The sequence below is a fragment of the Hyperolius riggenbachi genome, chromosome 1, assembly GCF_040937935.1.
Source record: "Hyperolius riggenbachi isolate aHypRig1 chromosome 1, aHypRig1.pri, whole genome shotgun sequence".
Classification (NCBI taxonomy): Eukaryota; Metazoa; Chordata; class Amphibia; order Anura; family Hyperoliidae; genus Hyperolius; species Hyperolius riggenbachi.
The window spans coordinates 530,460,168-530,483,555 of record NC_090646.1 but is presented as its reverse complement, the minus strand read 5'-3'; the positions used below and the strand labels follow the sequence as shown (position 1 = coordinate 530,483,555).

General features: G+C 45.3%; 1 protein-coding gene across 2 annotated transcripts in view; it reads right to left on the bottom strand.

Annotated features, from left to right (window-relative positions):
* CCDC60 (coiled-coil domain containing 60) overlaps positions 1 to 23,388 on the bottom strand; it is a 236,956-nt gene that overhangs the window by 12,815 nt on the left and 200,753 nt on the right. For both annotated transcript variants that reach the window (XM_068246317.1, XM_068246328.1), the window contains 2 exons: positions 8,961 to 9,044; positions 5,244 to 5,384 (listed from right to left, as the gene is read on the bottom strand). In XM_068246317.1, coding sequence (XP_068102418.1) covers positions 5,244 to 5,384; positions 8,961 to 9,044 — 225 coding nt within the window. The remainder of the gene's footprint in view (positions 1 to 5,243; positions 5,385 to 8,960; positions 9,045 to 23,388) is intronic.

Genomic DNA, 23,388 nt, shown 5'->3' with positions numbered 1-23,388 from the left:
GCTGAGGGATTTGCATACATTAGTCATGCAAATCCGTTACCTGCCTTCTTTTGATGACTGGCACTATAAAAGCATTCTGCTCCCAGAATGCTTTGCTGGACATTTCCCTTCCATGGTCTGTTCCTGATGGACACTGCTGGAGTGTCAGCCATTGCTATCTAGTATAGTTAATTCCTGGGGGTTGCTTTAGGCTCCCCTTCTAGCCCAGTCAGGTTGTATTATCTGTTTTGCCTGTTCCGTCTGTCTTGTGTTTGGATCGTACAAGCCGTAGCGTTAGCGGCTGTGGATCCTTCTGATTGAGTCTGGAGTGTAGGTTGGAACAGCGGTTGTTTCTGCCTACCTCATCTGTTCTGTCTGCCGTGTGTTTGGATCGCACTCGCCCTAGCGCTAGTGCTGGGGATCCTTCTGTTCTGTCTCCTGGGATCGCGCTAGCCACTTTTCGCTAGCGCTGGGGATCCTTCTGTTCTGTTACTATGTCTCCTGGGATCGCGCTAGCTACTTTTCGCTAGCGCTGGGGATCCTTCTGTCGCTTGTCCCTGTTTTCGTGTGTCTGTCTTGTCTGCTGCGCTTGCTGGAGGCTCGGTGAGGTAACCGTTAAGCAAGCGCTTGCGTCCTCTGTTTCATGTTTGTCTGTTAATGGTTAGTTAGGCGTGCTTGTCTCTATTGTGCTTATCACGTGGAGACCGCGCATAACCGCGTGCACTGTTGCGAATGAGTGCGGTGTTCGCGGTTAGCTAGCGTTTGTTGTTTTCCGTATTTCCTTATTGTATTATTTGCTGTGCCTTTGCTACTCTCGCGCTCCGCCTTGCTGTACCTTGTGTCACGTCTGGCGATCGCACCTCTCGCGATCGCATTCCTGCTTCTTATCTGCTGTGGTGTGTGCACAGTCGCGGGTTGGTGACTAATTTTATGCACACACACACACAATCTGTCTCTGTGCTCACTCTCAATCGCTTCTCTTGCGATTGCGTTTCTTCCCTTCGTACAATTCCTGTCTGGCGTGTGTGGTAGGGCAGAGGAGCTGTTCCTCTGCACTCCACAGCTCCACCTGCCGACAGGACTTTCCCTCTGCAGGTGCATAGCACCTAGCCTGGGTGTCCTCAATTATACGCTTGTGGAGGAAATCCGCCGCGTCAGCGCACGTCTGGTGCGCTGACCACGGAGACGATTCCGCAATCGTTACATTGTGTTAAAACTAATGTATTTGTATATGTAAATGCTTTAGGGTGTAGTTTTACTATTTGGCCACAAGATGGCCACAGTGAGTTTGTGTTCATGCGACCTGTAAGCGACCGGAAGGACGCTTACAGGAAGCAGTATGAGGCTGGGAAAATCACAATGATTGCGCTGTTTCTCATAGAAGCAGCAGATCATTGCGGGGGCTTAGATCAACGAACGGGAAAGGATTTTCCCATTCATTGGTCTCCGGGCAAGTGGGCAGCGGTGTGCAGGAGCGGCGGGAGCGCGCGCACGAGCGGCGGGAGCGCGAACAGCGGCGGCAGCACGGGAGGTACGGACTTCTCTGTCCCTTGGTTTTATAAGGGTGGAAAAAGGGACGGAGAAATCCGTACCGTGGGGGGTAAAGTGGTTAAGGCAGCAACATACTAAGTTTGAGACATAAAAAATTATACTATACTATTTTTTAAGGAAACCTATAGCTGCATGAATGTGGCAGCTGCCATCTTTCCCTATCAAAAATACCAATGGCCGGGTTGTCATTCTAATCTTTTGGGTGGTGTCAGAACAACCTACTTATATACTTGTTCCGGATCTGTGAATTAGAAGGTATTAAAGGTAGAGAATCTGCTAAACAACCAGGAAAATAGCTGATAAATGTTAGCTGATAAATGGAATCATCCTGATTCAAAACTTCTTGCTAAACAAATAAGTCAATAATGGGAGTTTTCGATTTCCTATCTCTTCACACTTCCTTCAGAAAATGGTAAGAATTTTCAGTGTTTATTACATACTGTATATGGTACATTTCAAGTTGCATTAATTTTCACAAAATTAGCATCAGTTTAGAATTATTTGCATCTCATTGACTAACCCTATTTCAAAGGTATGCCCTACTCAGGAGAAAGTACAGAAAATATGTATTGTATATACAAATTTGCCACATTCTTTGACAAAGCAAAGCAGGAGGCTGCAGAGTGTTTACAGCTTTGACAGGAGCAGAGGGCACAGAGGTTTAACAACTTAAGTGGTTCGTGATGGTATATCTACGTCCCTCAGGACTTAAGTTACTTCACAGGGATGTACGTATTCGTCTATTGCGACAGATGCCCACGCTCAGTGCCGCGCATTTTCTTGCTGCTGCACGTTAGAGGGGAGATCAATGTATGGAAACGCAGTTCTCATTCATTGATCTAAGTCCCTGTATCAATGATCAACAGCATCAATGAGATGCTTGCAGTCATTGTAACTACCGAAGTAACATGTCCATGCATTACTTCCTGTTGGCGTACAGATAGTAAGCTAACAGGAAAAAAATGTGCGAGGACATCTTGTGGCCAAATAGTAAAAGTACACCTACATTCATTTATTTAAATAAAAATATCCAAACATCAATTTAAAATTAACCCCTTACATCCTGCACTCCCACATCCCATAGTTATCTAAATAAAGTATATGCCTATAAAAAAAATGACAACTAAAAAAATACATAAATAGTTACCTTAGGGACTGAACTTTTTTAATATATACGTCAAGAGGATATATTAATGTTATGTTATTTTTGAAAGTATGTGCTTGTAATTAGTGATGGATGCAAAATTGAAAAGAATGCACCTTTATTTCCAAATAAAATATTGGTGCCATACATATTGGGGAAATATTTTAAATGTTTTTTAATAACTGGGATAAATGGGCAAATAAAATGTGCTGGTTTTTAACCACTTTAGCCCCACGCGGACGAATTTCTCCGTCCCTTTTTCCATCCTTTCACCCCCAGGGACGGAGAAATCCGTACTTTACGCGCTCCCACCGCTGCCCGCACTCCCGCTCGCTCTTACGGCACACTCCCGCTCGTAAACACGCCGCTGGCTGCTCGTCCGGTGATCAATGAACGGGAAAATTCATTCCCGTTTGTTGATCTAAGCCCCGCAATGATCCGCTGCTTATCCGCTAAGCAGCGCGATCATTGTGAAAAAAAAAAAACTTTCTCAGCCTCCTAGTACTTCCTGCAAGCGTCCGGAAGGACGCTTGCAGGTCGCATTACACAAAAAGTTTCTGTTGCCATCTTGTGGCCAAATAGTAAAACTACACGCTAAAGCATTTTTTACATACAAAAAAATTAGTTTTACACTAAAAATTAACTCCTTATCTCCCACACTCCCCAATTATTATTATTTTTTTGTAATTGAAAAAAAAAATTACAATTAAAAAAATACATAAATAGTTACCTTAGGGACTGAACTTTTTAAATATTTATGTCAAGAGGGTATAACACTGTTACTTTATAAACTATGGGCTTGTAATTAGGGATGGACGCAAAACTGAAAAAAAATGCACCTTTATTTCCAATTAAAATATTGGCGCCAAACATTGTGATAGGGACATAATTTAAACAGTTTTATAATCGGGACAAATGGGCAAATACATTTCATGGGTTTTAATTACAGTAGCATGCATTATTTGAAAACTATAAAGGCCGAAAACTGAAAAATAATAAACAATTTTCCCACATTTTTTCCTATTTTCCCATTAAAACACATTTAGAATAAAATAATTCTTGGCATAATGTCCCACCTAAAGAAAGCCTAATTGGTGGCGAAAAAAACAAGATTTAGTTAATTTCATTGTGATAAGTAATGATAAAGTTATAGACGAATGAATGGAAGGAGTGCTGAAAGGTGAAAATTGCTCTGGTGGTCAAGGGGTAAAACCCCTCAGTTGGGAAGTGGTTAATTATGGTAGTATGTATTATTTTAAAACTATAATGGCCGAAAACTGAGAAATTATGAATTTTTACATATTTTCTTATTTTTCCAGTTAAAATGCATTTAGAATAAAATAATTCTTAGCAAAATGTACCACCCAAAGAAAGCCTAATCAGTGGTGAAAAAAAACAAGATCTAGATTGTTTTGTTGTGTTAAGTAGTAATAAAGTTAAAGGCGGGTCTGTGCGGATTTCATATTGTATGGCTATCTGCATATATCAATATACAGCCAGCAAGCCCTTGGTCCCCTGGGTAATTGGGCACCGTGATAGTCCCCTGGTCTGCAACGGTAACAGTCAGCAATTATATGGAGGTGACTATGGAGGTGAATAACACACTATGGCTATCATTCATAAAGGTGCAGTCGGTAGTGCGAGAAAACACCGTTCTTCTCCGCAAGCGGTACTTAAGACTTCAGGATGGGCATTCATAAAAAACTTGCCTGTTGCGATACAAGTGCGGAGGTTTTCTGGAGGAAGCTGGCGGTAGCGTGGCGGAAGACATGTGGAAACATAAAAGCTGCCCGATTCCCTCCGTGCGCTCCTCTGTCTGATGCTGCTTGGGAGGTCCGTCCCATTCATTTACACGTAATCCGCCCGCCTATCGCTACTGTCGAGCAAGCGGTATTTTCCTTCCGCATACCGCTTGCTCTAATCTTTATGAATGGATGTGTTTGTTACTTTTTCTATGTTCATCTAGAAAAACTCCGCACAAGGCGGAAATGTATCGCTCTGCACGGGAATGTCAGCTTTTCATGCGGAAAGAGCCTTTATGAATGGGGATTTTGCTGAGTGTTCGGTAAAGTCAGCGGTATTAAGCATTTCCGCATGCGGAAATGCTTTATGAATGATAGCCTATGAGCTTGATTTACAAAAGGGTACTAACTTAGTTAGCACGCCTAAAAGCCCTTTAGCACGCCTAAAGCCCATTAAAACTCGCAAAGCTTAAGCGCTGCGCGCGAAACGACACACCGGGTGCGCCAGAAATGTCGCCTGTTTTAGGGGCACCTGCTGCGACGTTTTAGTCGCACCTGGTGCAACGTTTTGCGCGCATCAAGGCAGCGCTAAACTTTGCGCGCGATCAATAAAAGCTTTGGGCCTGCTAACTGCTTAGCACCCTAGTTAGCACGTCCAAAGCTTTTAGGCGTGCTAACTGAGTTAGCACCCTTTTGTGAATCGAGCTCTATATGTGTACTAAATTTATTAAATGTAACTACACTTATTTTGGAAAAGATATTCCTGCCTCCAGGAAGCTATTCCTGCCTCTAGTTTATGGTGTTAATATATTGGCATGTGCAGTTACCGTTCCATGGCCTCCACCTTGTCATGCAGGTATATATCTGCTTCATCAGCAACCTCAAAGAACATCTCCCTCATCTCTGACAACATGCTGCTTTTCTTCTTAATGAAGTGGCTTGTGGAAGAGATCACTGATGCAGGAGAGCTATATAGACAAAAAAAAAATACTTCAGTGGTGAACTAGTAATTAGGCTGTACTCAGGACCATAGAAAACCGCCATGCTCTCCATGTCCCCTTTGAGAGATTTTGCTCCTCCCTCCCAAACAGTGGTGTCAGAGCCGGCCTTTGGGGGTGGCAAGTGGGGCAATCGCCCCAGGCCCCGCACCCTCTGCAGTGCTGGGAAGAGCGGGGATAGTTGTTAAAACTCACGTGTCTTCACCGATGCTCACAACTACCATCTATTTCCTCTCCCAGCAACTGTGTATTGGTAACAGCGCCCCCTATGATGATGTGACCGCATGTCACCACAGGGGGCACTGTTACCAATACACAGATGCTGGGAGAGGAAATAGATGGTAGTTGTGAGCATCGGTGAAGACACGTGAGTTTTAACAACTATCCCCGCTCTCCCCAGCACTGCAGCCACCTTATATAACCTGTACTGCGGGGCACTTACCTATCTAATCTATACTGCAGAGCATCTACCTATATAATCTATACTGCGGGCCACCTACCTATCTAACCTATACTGCAGGCTGGCACCTATCTAATCTATACTGCATGCACCTATCTAACCTATACTGGAGGCTGGCACCTATCTAATCTATACTGCAGGCACCTTCCTATCTAATCTTTACTGCAGGCTGGCACCTATCTAATCTATACTGCAGGCTGGCACCTATCTAACCTATACTGCAGGCACCTATCTAACCTATACTGCAGGCTGGTACCTATCTAATCTATACTGCGGGGCACCTACCTAATCTATACTGCAGGCACCTATCTAACCTATACTGCAGGCTGGCACCTATCTAATCTATACTGCAGGCACCTATCTAATCTATACTGCAGGGCACCTATCTAACATATACTGCAGGCTGGCACCTATCTAATCTATACTGCAGGCTGGCACCTATCTAACATATACTGCAGGCACCTATCTAACATATACTGCAGGCTGGCACCTATCTAATCTATACTGCAGGCTGGCACCTATCTAATCTATACTGCGGGCACCCATCTAATCTATACTGCAGGCACCTATATAATCTATACTGCGGGCACCCATCTAACCTATACTGCAGGAACCTATCTAATCTATACTGCAGCCACCTTCCTATCTAATCTATACTGCAGGCTGGCACTTATCTAATCTATACTGAAGGCTGGCACCTATCTAATCTATACTGCAGGCACCTATCTAATATATACTGCAGGCACCTATCTAATCTATACTGCAGGCTGGCACCTATCTAATCTATACTGCAGGGCACCTATCTAATCTGTACTGCAGGGCACCACCCTACCTAATCAATACTGCAGGCACCTATCTAATATATACTGTGGGGTACCTACCTATCTAATCTGTACTGCAGGGCACCTACCTACCTATCTAATCTGTATTGCAGGGCACCTACCTGTCTAATCTATACTGCAGGCACCTATCTAATCTATACTGCAGGGCACCACCCTATCTAATCTATACTGCAGGCACCTATCTAATATATACTGCGGGGCACCTACCGACCTATCTAATCTGTACTGCAGGGCACCTACCTGTCTAATCTATACTGCAGGCACCTATCTATCTAATCTATACTGCGGGGCACCTACCTATCTAACCTATACTGGAGGCACCTACCTATCTAACCTATACAGAGTGTGTGCTTCCACAACGTGTGTATCCACAGCATATGTCTCTAGGCCCCGCATATGACACTCGCCCCAGGCCCCGCGTACTCTAAGGCCACCTCTGAGTGGTGTAGCAATAGGGGATGCAGAGCTTGCAAACGCACTAGGACCCCTGGACTAGAGGGCCTCTAGTTGTCCCGACTAGGAGCCCTGCTTCATTCATTTTATTAGCTTTTCATTGGTGCTGTGCTGGAAATAAATACCTTTTTATGTGCACTGCATAGTGTAATCCTTAACAAAATGTTTTCTTACTCTAAATACACCTCTCTGACACTGAAGCTGTATTTGATAGGTTTTGGGGATCCATAATAATAGAGTGCTTAGGGACCCATGTAAAACGTAAACTGTGGCCCCAAGCTCCTTAGTTAAGCCATTGCTCCTGAAGTAGCTGGAAGTAGAACAGGATTGCATCCTGTCCATTCCGCCGTTCACCATGAGCATGCAAAGGGTGCTCCTCCCAAGACACTAACTACATTCCATGCTGTAGTCCTTTTTAGTAATAAAGCACTGGTATAGAGCCAAGGATTGGAGCCCTCTCTGCCTATCCATATAGCTGCAGCAAGTGTAAGGCTCCCTGCACACTGCATGCAATTCCGATTCTGATTCCGCGTTTTAATCGTTTTTTTACATCCGATTCCGATTTTTAATCTTTACTGCATGCTGCATTTTTTTATCCATTTTTCCGAATCGCAAAACGGATTTGCAGTGTGCAGGGAGCCTAAGGTGTCTACACTGTTTAGCACCAGATCTGACAATGAGCTTTTCATAATTTGCAAACAAATTACGAGTAAAGGTGGCCGCTAACGGTCAATTTCTAGCGAAAAATCATTTGAGCAATCAGAAATTCTGATCGGATTGGCTGTAAATAATCTCCATTGATAGGCACAATCAATTACAGATGATTATAAAATCAGTCATCCGATTAGATTTTCGTCGAACCAAAATTTGGATTTTCCAGTTGGTTGTGATAGATGGGAAGCAGAGATTGGTTCGTTGATGGTGTAGTGAACAATTTCACTTCCGATCAGAATTTTCTGATCGCTCGAATAATTTTTCGCTAGAAATTGGATCATTATTGGCCACCTTAATAATAAACTAAAAGAAACCTTTTTGTCTGTGGCTATTTGGGGCCAGCCAGATCACACCAATGTATGCATCCTGGTGGCTAAGCGAATAGCACTTTTGCCCTGTAGACTCCTAAAGCAAGTTTTGATCTGGATGATATACACAAGGTGTCTTTATGCTTCTTAATTGCTTGCATGGGTTAACTCCACACATGCTCTGCTTCCATTCTACAAATCCAAACTGGCTTTAGACCAGGTATGTTAAACTCCAGGCCTCAAGGGCCGAAGGCCCTCACAAATTTTTGGCACAGCTCAAATTAATTGATTGGACTGAATCAGGAAAGGTGTGGTCCATCAGGTAGAACACATTCCTCTCTTTCTCGGTCCATACTAAACACTGGCATGGATATGGCCATCGAGGACTGGAGTTCGACACCTGAGCCCTAGACTAATAACAAAACAAAGATAAAGTGTGTTAACTGATGTATTGTACTCTATAATGCACAGAGCAGAATACAAGTGGTATATAAAATGCACAGAAATAATACAGTAATATGAATCATAATAACCTGTCTTAACAAAGTGCCAAGATGGATTTCTATCCATGATCTATGAAAGAAACAGTCCTGTTGGCTCAGGTGACTACACAAGTAATCCTATGAAGATGCTGACACCTATGATTACACCAAAAACGTACGACACACTACGGCAATACTGTTGGAATTCGTTGTGCAATACATTTTTTCAGTGAGTGACAAATATTCTATGACAGCATGGATATACGCTAATCAAACCTTGTTCTCACCTTTTTGGCCTTTGCAGGACGCTTCTGCTAGTAACTTGATCATCTTTAGTCAATGTTTCTTTGATCTCAGTTGACGATGTGTCACTGTGTAAAAGGTATAAAATTGAATATTGTTGATAACTGTTATAAATCATTTAATAATTATGCGTCTATTTAAAGTAAACCTGCAATTTAAAAAAAAAAATCTTAAGTCTGATACTTTCCTCAATAGAGGGAAGGCTTCCGCGTTCTCCTCGATGAGACGGATTATTCAGAGGCTTGCCTCATCTGAGGTAAGTACCCATTTAGGGCATTTCTTTGCCCTTTAGGTTAACTTTAAAGCTGACCTGATCTGAGTTTAAAAAATAAATACCATATATACTCGCATATAAGCCGACCCGCATATTAGTCGCGGACCACCACCACCAGACTCGCATACAAGCAGACCCCCCAACTTTTGACTTGTTTGCGAGTAAATACGGTAAATGATAAAAATAAAGTGTAAACACAGGCTTCTGGACTGAAAATACAGTATAACAGGGATCTCAAACTCGCGGCCCGCGGGCCATTTGCGGCCCTCGTTACATTGATTTGCTGCCCGCGCCGGCAAGACACTGAAGCGAACTACTTTTGTTCGCTTCAGTGTTCCCATAGTTAATCCGCCTGTTCCCGCCGCAAAATGAGGGCTACAGAGCCCCCAATTCCCCCGGGGGGCAATTCGCCTGCATTTCCTGGAAGGGGCAGAGCTTTCAGCTTTAGCTCTGCCCCTCCTGACGTCAATCGCAGGGGATCGCCGCCTCTGCCCACCCCTCTGTGAAGGAAGAGTGAGAGGGGCGGGCAGAGGCGGCGATCCGCCCTCGATTGACGTCAGGAGGGGCAGAGCTGAAGCTGAAAGCTCTGCCCCTTCCAGGAAATGCCGGACAGATTGCCCCCCCCCGGGGGAATTGGGGGCTCTGCAGCCAGGGGCGGCGCCACGCTGGGGCTTACCCAGGCTTCAGCTCCGGCTGGCGCATCATTAGCCCCTATTGAAGCCCCCCGGAAGCTCAGCTAGACAGCCAGGCAGAGGCAGGCAGGACTCGGAACTTAAGTCGGAACTCCGACGAGACAAGGTGGGTGCAGGGTGCGGTGGGTAGGTGGGTGAGTGTCCTCCTGACTCCTGTCCTGTAGCCAGCCAACTTCCAAATTGTTTTTTTGCCCTCCTGTGCTGAGCGGCCTAGCAGCACCAGCAGCAGGCACCACCACCAACCACCATCAGGCCTGCTTGACTGAGTGAGCACTCCCCTGGACTGGTAACGCTGTCTCTTATGTGCATTTACTGGGGTAACGCTGTCTGTCATGATGTGCATTTACTTCATATTTTTTTATGCAACTACATTAGTTAGCCCCACCCACATGATGTCATGACCATGCCCATTTTGCGGCCCAGCCTCATCCTGACTTTGCCTCCTACGGCCTCCAGGAAAATTGAGTTTGAGACCCCTGCAGTATAAGGATGGCTTCTAGTAAAAAAAGATCAGTGTCCCCTGAGCTCCAATGGTCCCCCAAAGTGTTTTCAATATAGACAGTCCCTTTCTTACAAATAGGTCCTGTTCCGGGAGGTTGTTTGTAAGTTGAATATGTTTGTAAGTTGAGTCATGCATTATACATATTGGAACATGAAAAAATAATTTACTTTTGTTTTTTTAGCATGCTTTAACCTCCTTGGCGGTAACCCCGTGTGTGACACGGGGTAAGCCGCCGGAGGGTGCCGCTCAGGCCCTGCTGGGCCGATTTTCATAATTTTTGTTTTGCTGGACGCAGCTAGCACTTTGCTAGCTGCGCCAGCACTCTGATCGCCGCCGGCCCCTGCCCGATCGCCGCTATCTGCTGCGGCGCGGGCCCCCCCCCCCCCCTCCAGACCCCAGCGCTGCCTGGCCAATCAGTGCCAGGCAGCGCCGAGGGGTGGCCCGGGACTCCCAATGACGTCCCGACGTCAGTGACGTCGGTGACGTCATCCCGCCCCGTCGCCATGGCGACGGGGGAAGCCCTCCAGGAAATCCCGTTCTATGAACGGGATTTCCTGATCGGAGATCGCCGAAAGGCGATCGAAGCGGGCGGGGGGATGCCGCTCAGCAGCGGCTATCATGTAGCGAGCCCTCGGCTCGCTACATGATTAAAAAATTTTTATTTTTTTTTAAAAACTGCTGCGCTCCCTCCTGGCGGTATTTTTCATACCGCCAAGGAGGTTAAACAACTTACAATGCTTTATAGAATATTGTAACATGTAATAACAAAAATACGTAATAACAAAAACAATACAGTACATTTTGTGCATGAGGACCAGAGACGTAACTAGAAATCACTGCCTCCCCTCCCCCTCCCCATAAAACTTTGGATACCCCCACTTCACTTTCTGCACAGGTAAACTGAGAACCAATGTTATTCAGTTGGCTAGTGCACACTTGAATGTGTTTTCCTCATGCAGATAAAAACAGACAGCAGTGAAGCACTGGGAACATTTTCTTTATCATTTACATTATCTTCTGTGATAAAACCTGCATGTTTTCACATATACAGACACACATGGGGCTTGATTCACTAAGCTGTGATAACTCATATCATGACCGCACTACCGTTTTTGCACATGTTTTCACGTGCAATCGCAAATTTTGGAGCAATTCTCGATTGCACGTGGAAATTCGTGATTGCACACGAAAATGCGCACTAAAAAACTAGTGCAGCCGTGATATGAGTCATCACGGTTTAGTGATTCAAGCCGATAGTTTGAAGAAAACGCATACAAGAAACCGACAGACGAGTGTGCTCCCAGCCTGCTTATTACTCTCACTCTGTCCATCTCTGATAGAGCAGAACTGGCTCTGAAGCCTTCTCCAGCATCACTACAGTGCACAGCACTTGGGGAGGGGTGGAGAGGTTGGAGGCTGTGTGTTGTACACAAGAGCCTGCTGTACACTGAATAGGGACTGTCTACAAATCTTTGTCTACACAACTTTATATGATTCCTTATTAATGGCTGAGCAGATGCAGTTATTAGAATAATTGTACAGAGAGCAGAAAGTTTTTTCTCTCTGTGCCCTAAGTTGTCAGTCTCTCAGGACAGAGAAAATAAAATTCTCCCCCCCTGGGGCCCCCTGCGGGTTCTGCCCCCCCCCCCCTGAGACTGCATCCCTTGCATGGTCCATTGTTACGCCCCTGATGAGGACAACTTTGTTTGCAGGCACGAGATGATTTGAACTCAAATGTTTGTAAGTAGGAGACGAGCTGTATATATTATGTAAGTACGGCCACACACCAGGATGATGTCACACCCAGGCTTGGATAGAGGGTGGTTGAAACCTTGTCGCTACTTAAACATTCATGGTGCTGCCAGAGCTCATTGAGGGGGACTTTTGTTTTGTTATCAATCAATACTGCAGCTGGGTTAGTAAAACTGCCAAAGATCAAAGTCAGGTAAAGCATAAAGATATTCCACAAAGTTATTGGACTAAAGATATCTTTTATAATGTCAGAATATCCTCAATGAGTCAAAAAAAGTATGAAGAGCCAAGTAAAATGTGTTATCTTCATAATGAAGGTGCCATTAATAGGAATGTAAAGAGGCTCTGATTTTTATTGAACTTAGTTTTCTTTTCTTTTTCTACAAAATAGCCACTGTGGATGTTTTATATTTGCCGGGGATAAAAAGCTGAACTGCTAATATTCAATATTTTATACCCTACTTATCTTTAAAGGATACCCGAAGTGACATGTGACATGATGAGATAGACATGTGTATGTACAGTGCCTAGCACACAAATAACTATGCTGTGATCCTTTTTTTCTTTCTCTGCCTGAAAGAGTTAAATATCAGGTATGTAAGTGGCTGACTAAGTCCTGACTCAGACAGGAAGTGACTACAGTGGGACCCTCACTGATAAGAAATTCCCCTTTTTATCTCTGTCTTGCTCTCTGTTAAATACAGTTAATGAAAGCCAAAAACAATACAAGTCGGTATAGAATCACTTTAGCGTCTCAGGTCCCATACTTACCTGGGGTTTCCATAAGCACCCTTAAGGCCCTCATCCTTCGCTGTCTCCATGGGTGGCTCCGGTCCCCTGCAATACAGCCTAAAAGCCTGTCCGAGTTTCATCACACATTCGCAGACCGGTCAGTCGCGTTCCCCCATTGTCCTCCCGTGCATCAGAGTGTTTACCACTTGCACAGTAGTACACAGTTGTACAGAATTTTTAGTTTCGGAGAGTTCTATGCACAGAGGGAGATATTGCTTGCTTGGCAGTTGGAAAAAGCTGTTATTTACCATAGTGCAATGAGGTTCACAGACAGCAAACTGTCAGGACCATGGACATGACATCACACTGTAGGAGTGGTTTCACCACAATTTTCAGACATACAGACTACCCCGATTATCTATTTGAGAAAAGGTAAAGATTTCTTTGGGGAAAGGGGGTATCAGCTACCAATTGGAATGAAATTCAATCCTTGGTTAAAATTCCTCTTTAACATCAACTACAAAAAAATAGTATGTACTTAGGAAGCACTTGGTTTAACTACCTGCGGACCGCCGCAGTATAAATCTACGGCGGGCAGGGGGCGCTGCGGTTCTGACCAGACGTAAACTCTACGTCCCATTCACCGTGCACCCCCACCCGTCTCTTCCGCTGTCCCCGCTCGGTCTGCGCGGAAATCAGCTGCCCTGCCGCCTCTATGACGGCAGAGCACTGTAAGTCGTGCAGGAGCCGTTTTCATTGCCTCCAAGCCCTGTCTTTACTGTAAGCCGTTCCCATTGGCTTACATGGAGTGACAGGGTCAGGAGCCAATGAAAGCGGCTCCTGACCGGCGCACAGCGCTCTGCCGTCATAGAGGAGGCAGAGTGAGCAGCCTGTGGCGGGGACAGAGTGGCGTGACCGGCGGAGGCGACGGATTATTGCGGCGATTCGTCGGGAAGCGGCGGTTTACTGGACCAGCACCCTCTGGTCCTTAAGGGGGCAGAGGGTGCTGGTCCCGAAGTGGTTAAAGATTAAATCATACATTTGTCAAACTCAAGAGATTGTAAGCAATGCATCATAAACTGAAGTTCATAATTGAATGACGTAATAGTTATAAATGCATGCAATAAAAGAAAAAATAGAAATGGGAAGGCAAAGAGCAGTAAATCACAAGAGGTTGTATTTACACCTCAATAAATAATCATAAATTCATTATTATGAATAAGCTGACAAAATGAATGAGAGCAGGGCAGTCTGACCATGGAGTGAACACCGTAAATCACATAGTCAAGCAGTCATATTAACTGCTGATTTGGTTTACTACATATAGGAATACGACTGTGTTAATTCTTCACACTGTAAAGATATGAAAAATGAACACAGTTGTTGAAGTTCAACCAATTATAAAGATCTCTGCTTTTATAGAGAAGATCTATTGATGTTTATGCATCAGTGACCAAAGCTGAAGCTCAATGTGCTATAATTTATAATGCAATACTACCAACAATATACTTTTCTAGATCGCTAATTGTTTCCTAAACTGTATTGGTGCCTGGTCAAGTCACTGGACAGCACTAGCCTTCCTATGCTACATGGCCTAAAAGCAGATAGCCTACTTTGCAACAGTGACCATGGGCATGTGAGATTTGTTGATCGTAGAGTCTCACATCAAGTATTCAAAAGCAAACCTGTCAACCAACAGATTTCTAAATACGCCTCAGTGGCTTGGATGAGCAAACACGGTTAAAGTCCATGTAAACTTGTTAAATATAAAAACCACACAGCAGGGCTAGTGTTGACTAGCTTAGTGTTGCCCTGCAGTATACACTGCTCTCCACAGTATATTACAATTAGTAGAGGGTTGTGAAATCTCTTTCCTCGCCCATGTGCCTATATTTTCGTCAGAGCTAGGTTCCTGCCACTAATACCGTATATACTCGCATATAAGCCGGCCCGCATATAAGCCGACCCCCCCCACACACACACACACTTTTACCTGAAAAAACAGTAAAAAATGATTGACCCCCATATAAGCCGGGGGTAGGAAATGCTGGCCGCCTTATTCCCCTAGTGTATCCCAGTATAGCTAGTAAAGTGCCCAGTATAGCTAGTATAGTGCCCAGTATGGCTAGTATAGTGCCCAGTATGGGCAGGTAGTGCCCCAGTATAGCTAGTATAATGCCCAGTATAGCTAGTATAGTGCCCAGTATAGCTACTAAAGTGCCCCAGTGTAGCTAGTATAGTGCCCCAGTATAGCTAGTATAGTGCCCCAGTATAGCTAGTATAGTGCCCAGTATAGCTAGTATAGTGACCAGTATAGCTAGTATAGTGCCCAGTATAGGTAGGTAGTGCCCAGTATAGGTAGGTAGTGCCCCAGTATAGCTAGTATAGTGCCCAGTATAGCTAGTATAGTGCCCAGTATCGCTAGTATAGTGCCCAGTATAGCTAGTATAGTGCCCAGTATAGGTAGGTAGTGCCCAGTATAGCTAGTATAGTGCCCCAGTATAGCTAGTATAGTGCCCAGTATAGCTAGTATAGTGCCCAGTATAGCTAGTATAGTGCCCAGTATGGCTAGTAAAGTGCCCCAGTAGAGCTAGTATAGTGCCCAGTATAGCTAGTATAGTGACCAGTATAGCTAGTATAGTGCCCAGTATAGCTAGTATAGTGCCCCAGTATAGCTAGTATAGTGCCCAGTATAGCTAGTATAGTGCCCAGTATGGCTAGTAAAGTGCCCCAGTATAGCTAGTATAGTGCCCAGTATAGCTAGTATAGTGACCAGTATAGCTAGTATAGTGCCCAGTATAGCTAGTAAAGTGCCCCAGTATGGGTAAGTAGTGCCCCAGTATAGCTAGTATAGTGCCCAGTATAGCTAGTATAGTGCCCAGTATCACTAGTATAGTGCCCAGTATAGCTAGTATAGTGCCCAGTATAGATAGGTAGTGTCCAGTATAGCTAGTATAGTGCCCAGTATAGCTAGTATAGTGCCCCAATATAGCTAGTATAGTGCCCAGTATGACTAGTAAAGTGCCCCAGTATAGCTAGTATAGTGCCCAGTATAGGAAAGTAGTGCCACCCCCCACGGTCACCGCTGCTTTTACCTTAGCCGGCGCCACTTCTTCTATTCCCCTCCTCTCCGGCTCCGTAATTCACAGCAGCGCTCTTCACGGCGGCTGCTGAGATGAGGCAGGAAGGAGTAGAGAGCTCGGCTTTCTGTAGCGGCGGTTACTATGGGAACCGCGCTCTCTCTACTGCAGCCACCGTGGAGAGCGCTGCTGTGAATTACAGAGCCGGAGAGGAGGGGAATAGAAGAAGCAGCGCCGGCTAAGGTAAAAGCAGCGCCGGCCGCAGGGTGGAGGGTGCCCAGACGGGGGGGGGGGGGGGGGGGTGGACCACAACTCACATACAAGCCGACCCCCAACTTTTGACCCACTTTTTGGGGGTCAAAAATTCGGCTTGTATGCGAGTATATACGGTACCTAGGTCCAATTATCCTAATACCCATATAGAGCAATGCTGAAGGCAGACTAGTGGCTCTTAGTGGGTACAAAGCAGTACCATGGTCGTAGCTTCAAAGAGCAGGCAAGTGCCCAGGAGGAGGGAAGGCCAAAAACACCACTACAGTAGGAAAACCGGCTGTAGGAAGTAGTAAGTATTGCAGGGCAGCACTGAGCTAGCAATTACTAGATCTGCTGTGTGTATGTGTATGTGTGTGTGTATATGTGTGTGTGTTTTATTGTCTGTTTTTTTAAGGCTTAAAATAAATTGTGATGAAAGGAGAGAAATGCTTCTTAAGTAGCACATCTTGAGAAGGATGGTGGTTTCAAAATGGTCCATTGAGTATTTCCCAAATACTACCACATATAAACGACACATCTTGTCTACGGCCATCTTAACCACTTGCCGACCGCCCACAGCCCATGGGCGGCGGCAAAGTGGATCCCCTAAGGACCGCAATACGCCTTAAGGAGGTGCGTCCTTTTGCTACGCCGGGGGAGCGATCGCGTCATTGATGACGCGCGCTTCCCCCGGCAACTGGCTCCGCCCACCCGCCGTAACATCCCGCCGGCCATACGGAAGCGCCGGCGGGATGTTAACCCCGCGATCGCCGCTACAAAGTGTATAATACACTTTGTAATGTATACAAAGTGTATTATACAGGCTGCCTCCTGCCCTGGTGGTCCCAGTGTCCGAGGGACCACCAGGGCAGGCTGCAGCCACCCTAGTCTGCACCCAAACACACTGATCTGCCCCCCCCCCGCCCACTGATCGCCCACAGCACCCCTCAGACCCCCCCCCTGCCCACCACCCAGACCCCTGTTTGCACCCAATCACCCCCCTAATAACCCATCAATCACTCCCTGTCACTATCTGTCAATGCTAATTAATTTTTATTCCCCCCCCTGCCCCCTGCCCCCTCCTGATCACCCCCCCACCCCTCAGATTCTCCCCAGGACCCCCCCCCAGACCCCCCCCCTGTGTACTGTATGCATCTATCCCCCCTGATAACCTGTCAATCACCTGTCAATCACCCATCAATCATCCATCAATCACCCATCAATCACCCCCTGTCACTGCCACCCAACAATCAGCCCCTAACCTGCCCCTTGCGGGCAATCTGATCACCCACCCACACCAATAGATCGCCCGCAGATCCGACATCAGATCACCTCCCAAATCCATTGTTTACATCTATTCTCTCCTCTAAACACCCACTAATTACTCATCAATCACCCATCAATCACCCCCTATCACCACCTGTCACTTTTACCTACCAGATCAGACCCTAATCTGCCCCTTGCGGGCACCCAATCACCCGCCAACACGCTCAGATTGCCCTCTGACCCCCCCCTTATCAATTCGCCAGTGCATTAATTACATCTGTTCTTCCCTGTAATAACCCACTGATCACCTGTCAATCACCTGCCAATCACCTATCACTCATCAATCACCCCCTGTCACTGCCACCAATCAATCAGCCCCTAACCTGCCCCTTGCGGGCAATCTGATCACCCACCCACACCAATAGATCGCCCGCAGATCCGACATCAGATCACCTCCCAAATCCATTGTTTACATCTATTCTCTCCTCTAAACACCCACTAATTACCCATCAATCACCCCCTATCACCACCTGTCACTGTTACCTATCAGATCAGACCCTAATCTGCCCCTTGCGGGCACCCAATCACCCGCCCACACGCTCAGATTGCCCTCTGACCCCCCCTTATCAATTCGCCAGTGCATTAATTACATCTGTTCTTCCCTGTAATAACCCACTGATCACCTGTCAATCACCTGCCAATCACCTATCACCCATCAATCACCCCCTGTCACCTCCTGTCACTGCCACCCATCAATCAGCCCCTAACCTGCCCCTTGCGGGCAATCTGATCACCCACCCACACCAATAGATCGCCCGCAGATCCGACATCAGATCACTTCCCAAATCCATTGTTTACATCTATTCTCTCCTCTAAACACCCACTAATTACCCATCAATCACCCCCTATCACCTCCTGTCACTTTTACCTATCAGATCAGACCCTAATCTGCCCCTTGCGGGCACCCAATCACCCGCCAACACGCTCAGATTGCCCTCTGACCCCCCCTTATCAATTCACCAGTGCATTAATTACATCTGTTCTTCCCTGTAATAACCCACTGATCACCTGTCAATCACCTGCCAATCACCTATCACCCATCAATCACCCCCTGTCACCCCCTGTCACTGCCACCCATCAATCAGCCCCTGTCACTGCCACCCATCAATCACCCCCTGTCACTGCCACCCATCAATCAGTCCCTAACCTGCCCCTTGCGGGCAATCTGATCACCCACCCACACCATCCGATCGCCTGCAGACCCGCAGTCAGATCACCTCCCAAGTGCATTGCATATGTTCTCTCCTCTAAACACCCACTAATTACCCATCAATCACCCCCTGTCACTGCTACCCATCAGATTAGACCCCCATCTGCCCCTAGGGCACCCAATCCCCCGCCCACACCCTCAGACCCCAGCCCTAATCACCTCGCCATTGCATTACTTGCATCTATTCCCCCCACTAATCACACCTTGAGACACCCATCAATCACCTCCTGTCACCCCCTAGCACACCTACCCATCAGATCAGGCCCTAATTTGCCCCGTGTGGGCTCCTGATCACTCGGCCAAACCCTCAGATCCCCCTCAGACCCCCTTCCGATCGCCTCCCCAGTGCATTGAGTGCATCTATTTTCCCCTCTAATCACCCCCTGAGACACCCATCAATCACCTCCTGTCACCCCCCTAGCACTCCTATCCATCAGATCAGGCCCAATACAACCGGTCATCTAAAAAGCCACCCTGCTTATGACCGGTTCCAGAAAATTCAGCCCCTCATAGACCACCTGTCATCAAAATTTGCAGATGCTTATACCCCTGAACAGTCATTTTGAGACATTTGGTTTCCAGACTACTCACGGTTTTGGGCCCGTAAAATGCCAGGGCGGTATAGGAACCCCACAAGTGACCCCATTTTAGAAAAAAGACACCCCAAGGTATTCTGTTAGGTGTATGACGAGTTCATAGAAGATTTTATTTTTTGTCAAAAGTTAGCGGAAATTGATTTTTATTGGGTTTTTTTCACAAAGTGTCATTTTTCACTAACTTGTGACTAAAAATAAAATCTTCTATGACCTCGCCATACACCTAACGGAATACCTTGGGGTGTCTTCTTTCTAAAATGGGGTCACTTGTGGGGTTCCTATACTGCCCTGGCATTTTAGGGGCCCTAAACCGTGAGGAGTAGTCTAGAAAACAAATGGCTCAAAATGACCTGTGAATAGGACGTTGGGCCCCTTAGCGCACCTAGGCTGCAAAAAAAGTGTCACACATGTGGTATCGCCGTACTCAGGAGAAGTAGTATAATGTGTTTTGGGGTGTATTTTTACACATACCCATGCTGGGTGGGAGAAATCTCTCTGTAAATGGACAATTGTGTGTAAAACAAAAACAAACAATTGTCATGTACAGAGATATTTCTACCACCCAGCATGGGTATGTGTAAAAATACACCACAAAACACATTATACTACTTCTCCTGAGTACGGCGGTACCACATGTGTGGCACTTTTTTACACCCTAAGTGCGCTAAGGGGCCCAAAGTCCAATGAGTACCTTTAGGATTTCACAGGTAATTTTGCGACATTTGGTTTCAAGACTACTCCTCACGGTTTAGGGCCCCTAAAATGCCAGGGCAGTATAGGAACCCCACAAATGACCCCATTCTAGAAAGGAGACACCCAAAGGTATTCCGTTAGGAGTATGGTGAGTTCATAGAAGATTTTTTTTTTTGTCACAAGTTAGCGGAATATGACACTTTGTGAAGAAAAACAATTCAAATCAATTTCCGCTAACTTGTGGCAAAAAATAAAATCTTCTATGAACTCACCATACTCCTAACGGAATACCTTGGGGTGTCTACTTTGTAAAATGGGGTCATTAGTGGGGTTCCTATACTGCCCTGGCATTTTAGGGGCCCTAAACCGTGAGGAGTAGTCTTGAAACAAAAATGACCTGTAAAATCCTAAAGGTACTCATTGGACTTTGGGCCCTTTAGCGCAGTTAGGGTGCAAAAAAGTGCCACACATGTGGTATTGCCGTACTCGGGAGAAGTAGTATAATGTGTTTTGGGGTGTATTTTTACACATACCCATGCTGGGTGGGAGAAATACCTCTGTAAATGAAAATCTTTTGATTTTTTTACACACAATTGTCCATTTACAGAGTTATTTCTCCCGCCCAGCATGGGTATGTGTAAAAATACACCCCAAAACACATTGTACTACTTCTCCCGAGTACGGCGATACCACATGTGTGGCACTTTTTTGCACCCTAACTGCGCTAAAGGGCCCAAAGTCCAATGAGTACCTTTAGGATTTCACAGGTCATTTTGCGGAATTTGATTTCCAGACTACTCCTCATGGTTTAGGGCCCCTAAAATGCCAGGGCAGTATATGAACCCCACAAATGACCCCATTTTAGAAAGAAGACACCCAAAGGTATTCTGTTAGGTGTATGACGAGTTCATAGAAGATTTTATTTTTTGTCAAAAGTTAGCGGAAATTGATTTTTATTGGGTTTTTTTCACAAAGTGTCATTTTTCACTAACTTGTGACTAAAAATAAAATCTTCTATGACCTCGCCATACACCTAACGGAATACCTTGGGGTGTCTTCTTTCTAAAATGGGGTCACTTGTGGGGTTCCTATACTGCCCTGGCATTTTAGGGGCCCTAAACCGTGAGGAGTAGTCTAGAAAACAAATGGCTCAAAATGACCTGTGAATAGGACGTTGGGCCCCTTAGCGCACCTAGGCTGCAAAAAAAGTGTCACACATGTGGTATCGCCGTACTCAGGAGAAGTAGTATAATGTGTTTTGGGGTGTATTTTTACACATACCCATGCTGGGTGGGAGAAATCTCTCTGTAAATGGACAATTGTGTGTAAAACAAAAACAAACAATTGTCATGTACAGAGATATTTCTACCACCCAGCATGGGTATGTGTAAAAATACACCACAAAACACATTATACTACTTCTCCTGAGTACGGCGGTACCACATGTGTGGCACTTTTTTACACCCTAAGTGCGCTAAGGGGCCCAAAGTCCAATGAGTACCTTTAGGATTTCACAGGTAATTTTGCGACATTTGGTTTCAAGACTACTCCTCACGGTTTAGGGCCCCTAAAATGCCAGGGCAGTATAGGAACCCCACAAATGACCCCATTCTAGAAAGGAGACACCCAAAGGTATTCCGTTAGGAGTATGGTGAGTTCATAGAAGATTTTTTTTTTTGTCACAAGTTAGCGGAATATGACACTTTGTGAAGAAAAACAATTCAAATCAATTTCCGCTAACTTGTGGCAAAAAATAAAATCTTCTATGAACTCACCATACTCCTAACGGAATACCTTGGGGTGTCTACTTTGTAAAATGGGGTCATTAGTGGGGTTCCTATACTGCCCTGGCATTTTAGGGGCCCTAAACCGTGAGGAGTAGTCTTGAAACAAAAATGACCTGTAAAATCCTAAAGGTACTCATTGGACTTTGGGCCCTTTAGCGCAGTTAGGGTGCAAAAAAGTGCCACACATGTGGTATTGCCGTACTCGGGAGAAGTAGTATAATGTGTTTTGGGGTGTATTTTTACACATACCCATGCTGGGTGGGAGAAATACCTCTGTAAATGAAAATCTTTTGATTTTTTTACACACAATTGTCCATTTACAGAGTTATTTCTCCCGCCCAGCATGGGTATGTGTAAAAATACACCCCAAAACACATTGTACTACTTCTCCCGAGTACGGCGATACCACATGTGTGGCACTTTTTTGCACCCTAACTGCGCTAAAGGGCCCAAAGTCCAATGAGTACCTTTAGGATTTCACAGGTCATTTTGCGGAATTTGATTTCCAGACTACTCCTCATGGTTTAGGGCCCCTAAAATGCCAGGGCAGTATATGAACCCCACAAATGACCCCATTTTAGAAAGAAGACACCCAAAGGTATTCCGTTAGGAGTATGGTGAGTTCATAGAAGTTTTTATTTTTTTGTCACAAGTTAGCGGAAATTGATTTTAATTGTTTTTTTTCACAAAGTGTCATGTTCCGCTAACTTGTGACAAAAAATAAAATCTTCTATGAACTCACCATACTCCTAACGGAATACCTTGGGGTGTCTTCTGTCTAAAATGGGGTCATTTGTGGGGTTCCTATACTGCCCTGGCATTTTAGGGGCCCTAAACCATGAGGAGTAGTCTTGAAACCAAATGTCGCAAAATGACCTGTGAAATCCTAAAGGTACTCATTGGACTTTGGGCCCTTTAGCGCAGTTAGGGTGCAAAAAAGTGCCACACATGTGGTATCGCCGTACTCAGGAGAAGTAGTATAATGTGTTTTGTGGTGTATTTTTACACATACCCATGCTGGGTGGGAGAAATAACTCTGTAAATGGACAATTGTGTGTAAAAAAAATGAAAACATTGTCATTTACAGAGATATTTCTCCCACCCAGCATGGGTATGTGTAAAAATACACCCCAAAACACATTATAGTACTTCTACTGAGTATGGCAATACCACATGTGTGGCACTTTTTTGCAGCCTAACTGCGCTAAGGGGTCCAAAGTCCAATGAGCACCTTTAGGCTTTACAGGGGTGCTTACAATTTAGCACCCCCCAAAATGTCAGGACAGTAAACACACCCCACAAATGACCCCATTTTGGAAAGTAGACACTTCAAGGTATTCAGAGAGGGGCATGGTGAGTCCGTGGCAGATTTCATTTTTTTTGTCGCAAGTTAGCAGAAATGGAAACTTTTTTTTTTTTTGTCACAAAGTGTCATTTTCCTGCTTACTTGTGACAAAAAATAATATCTTCTATGAACTCACTATGCCTCTCAGTGAATACTTTGGGATGTCTTCTT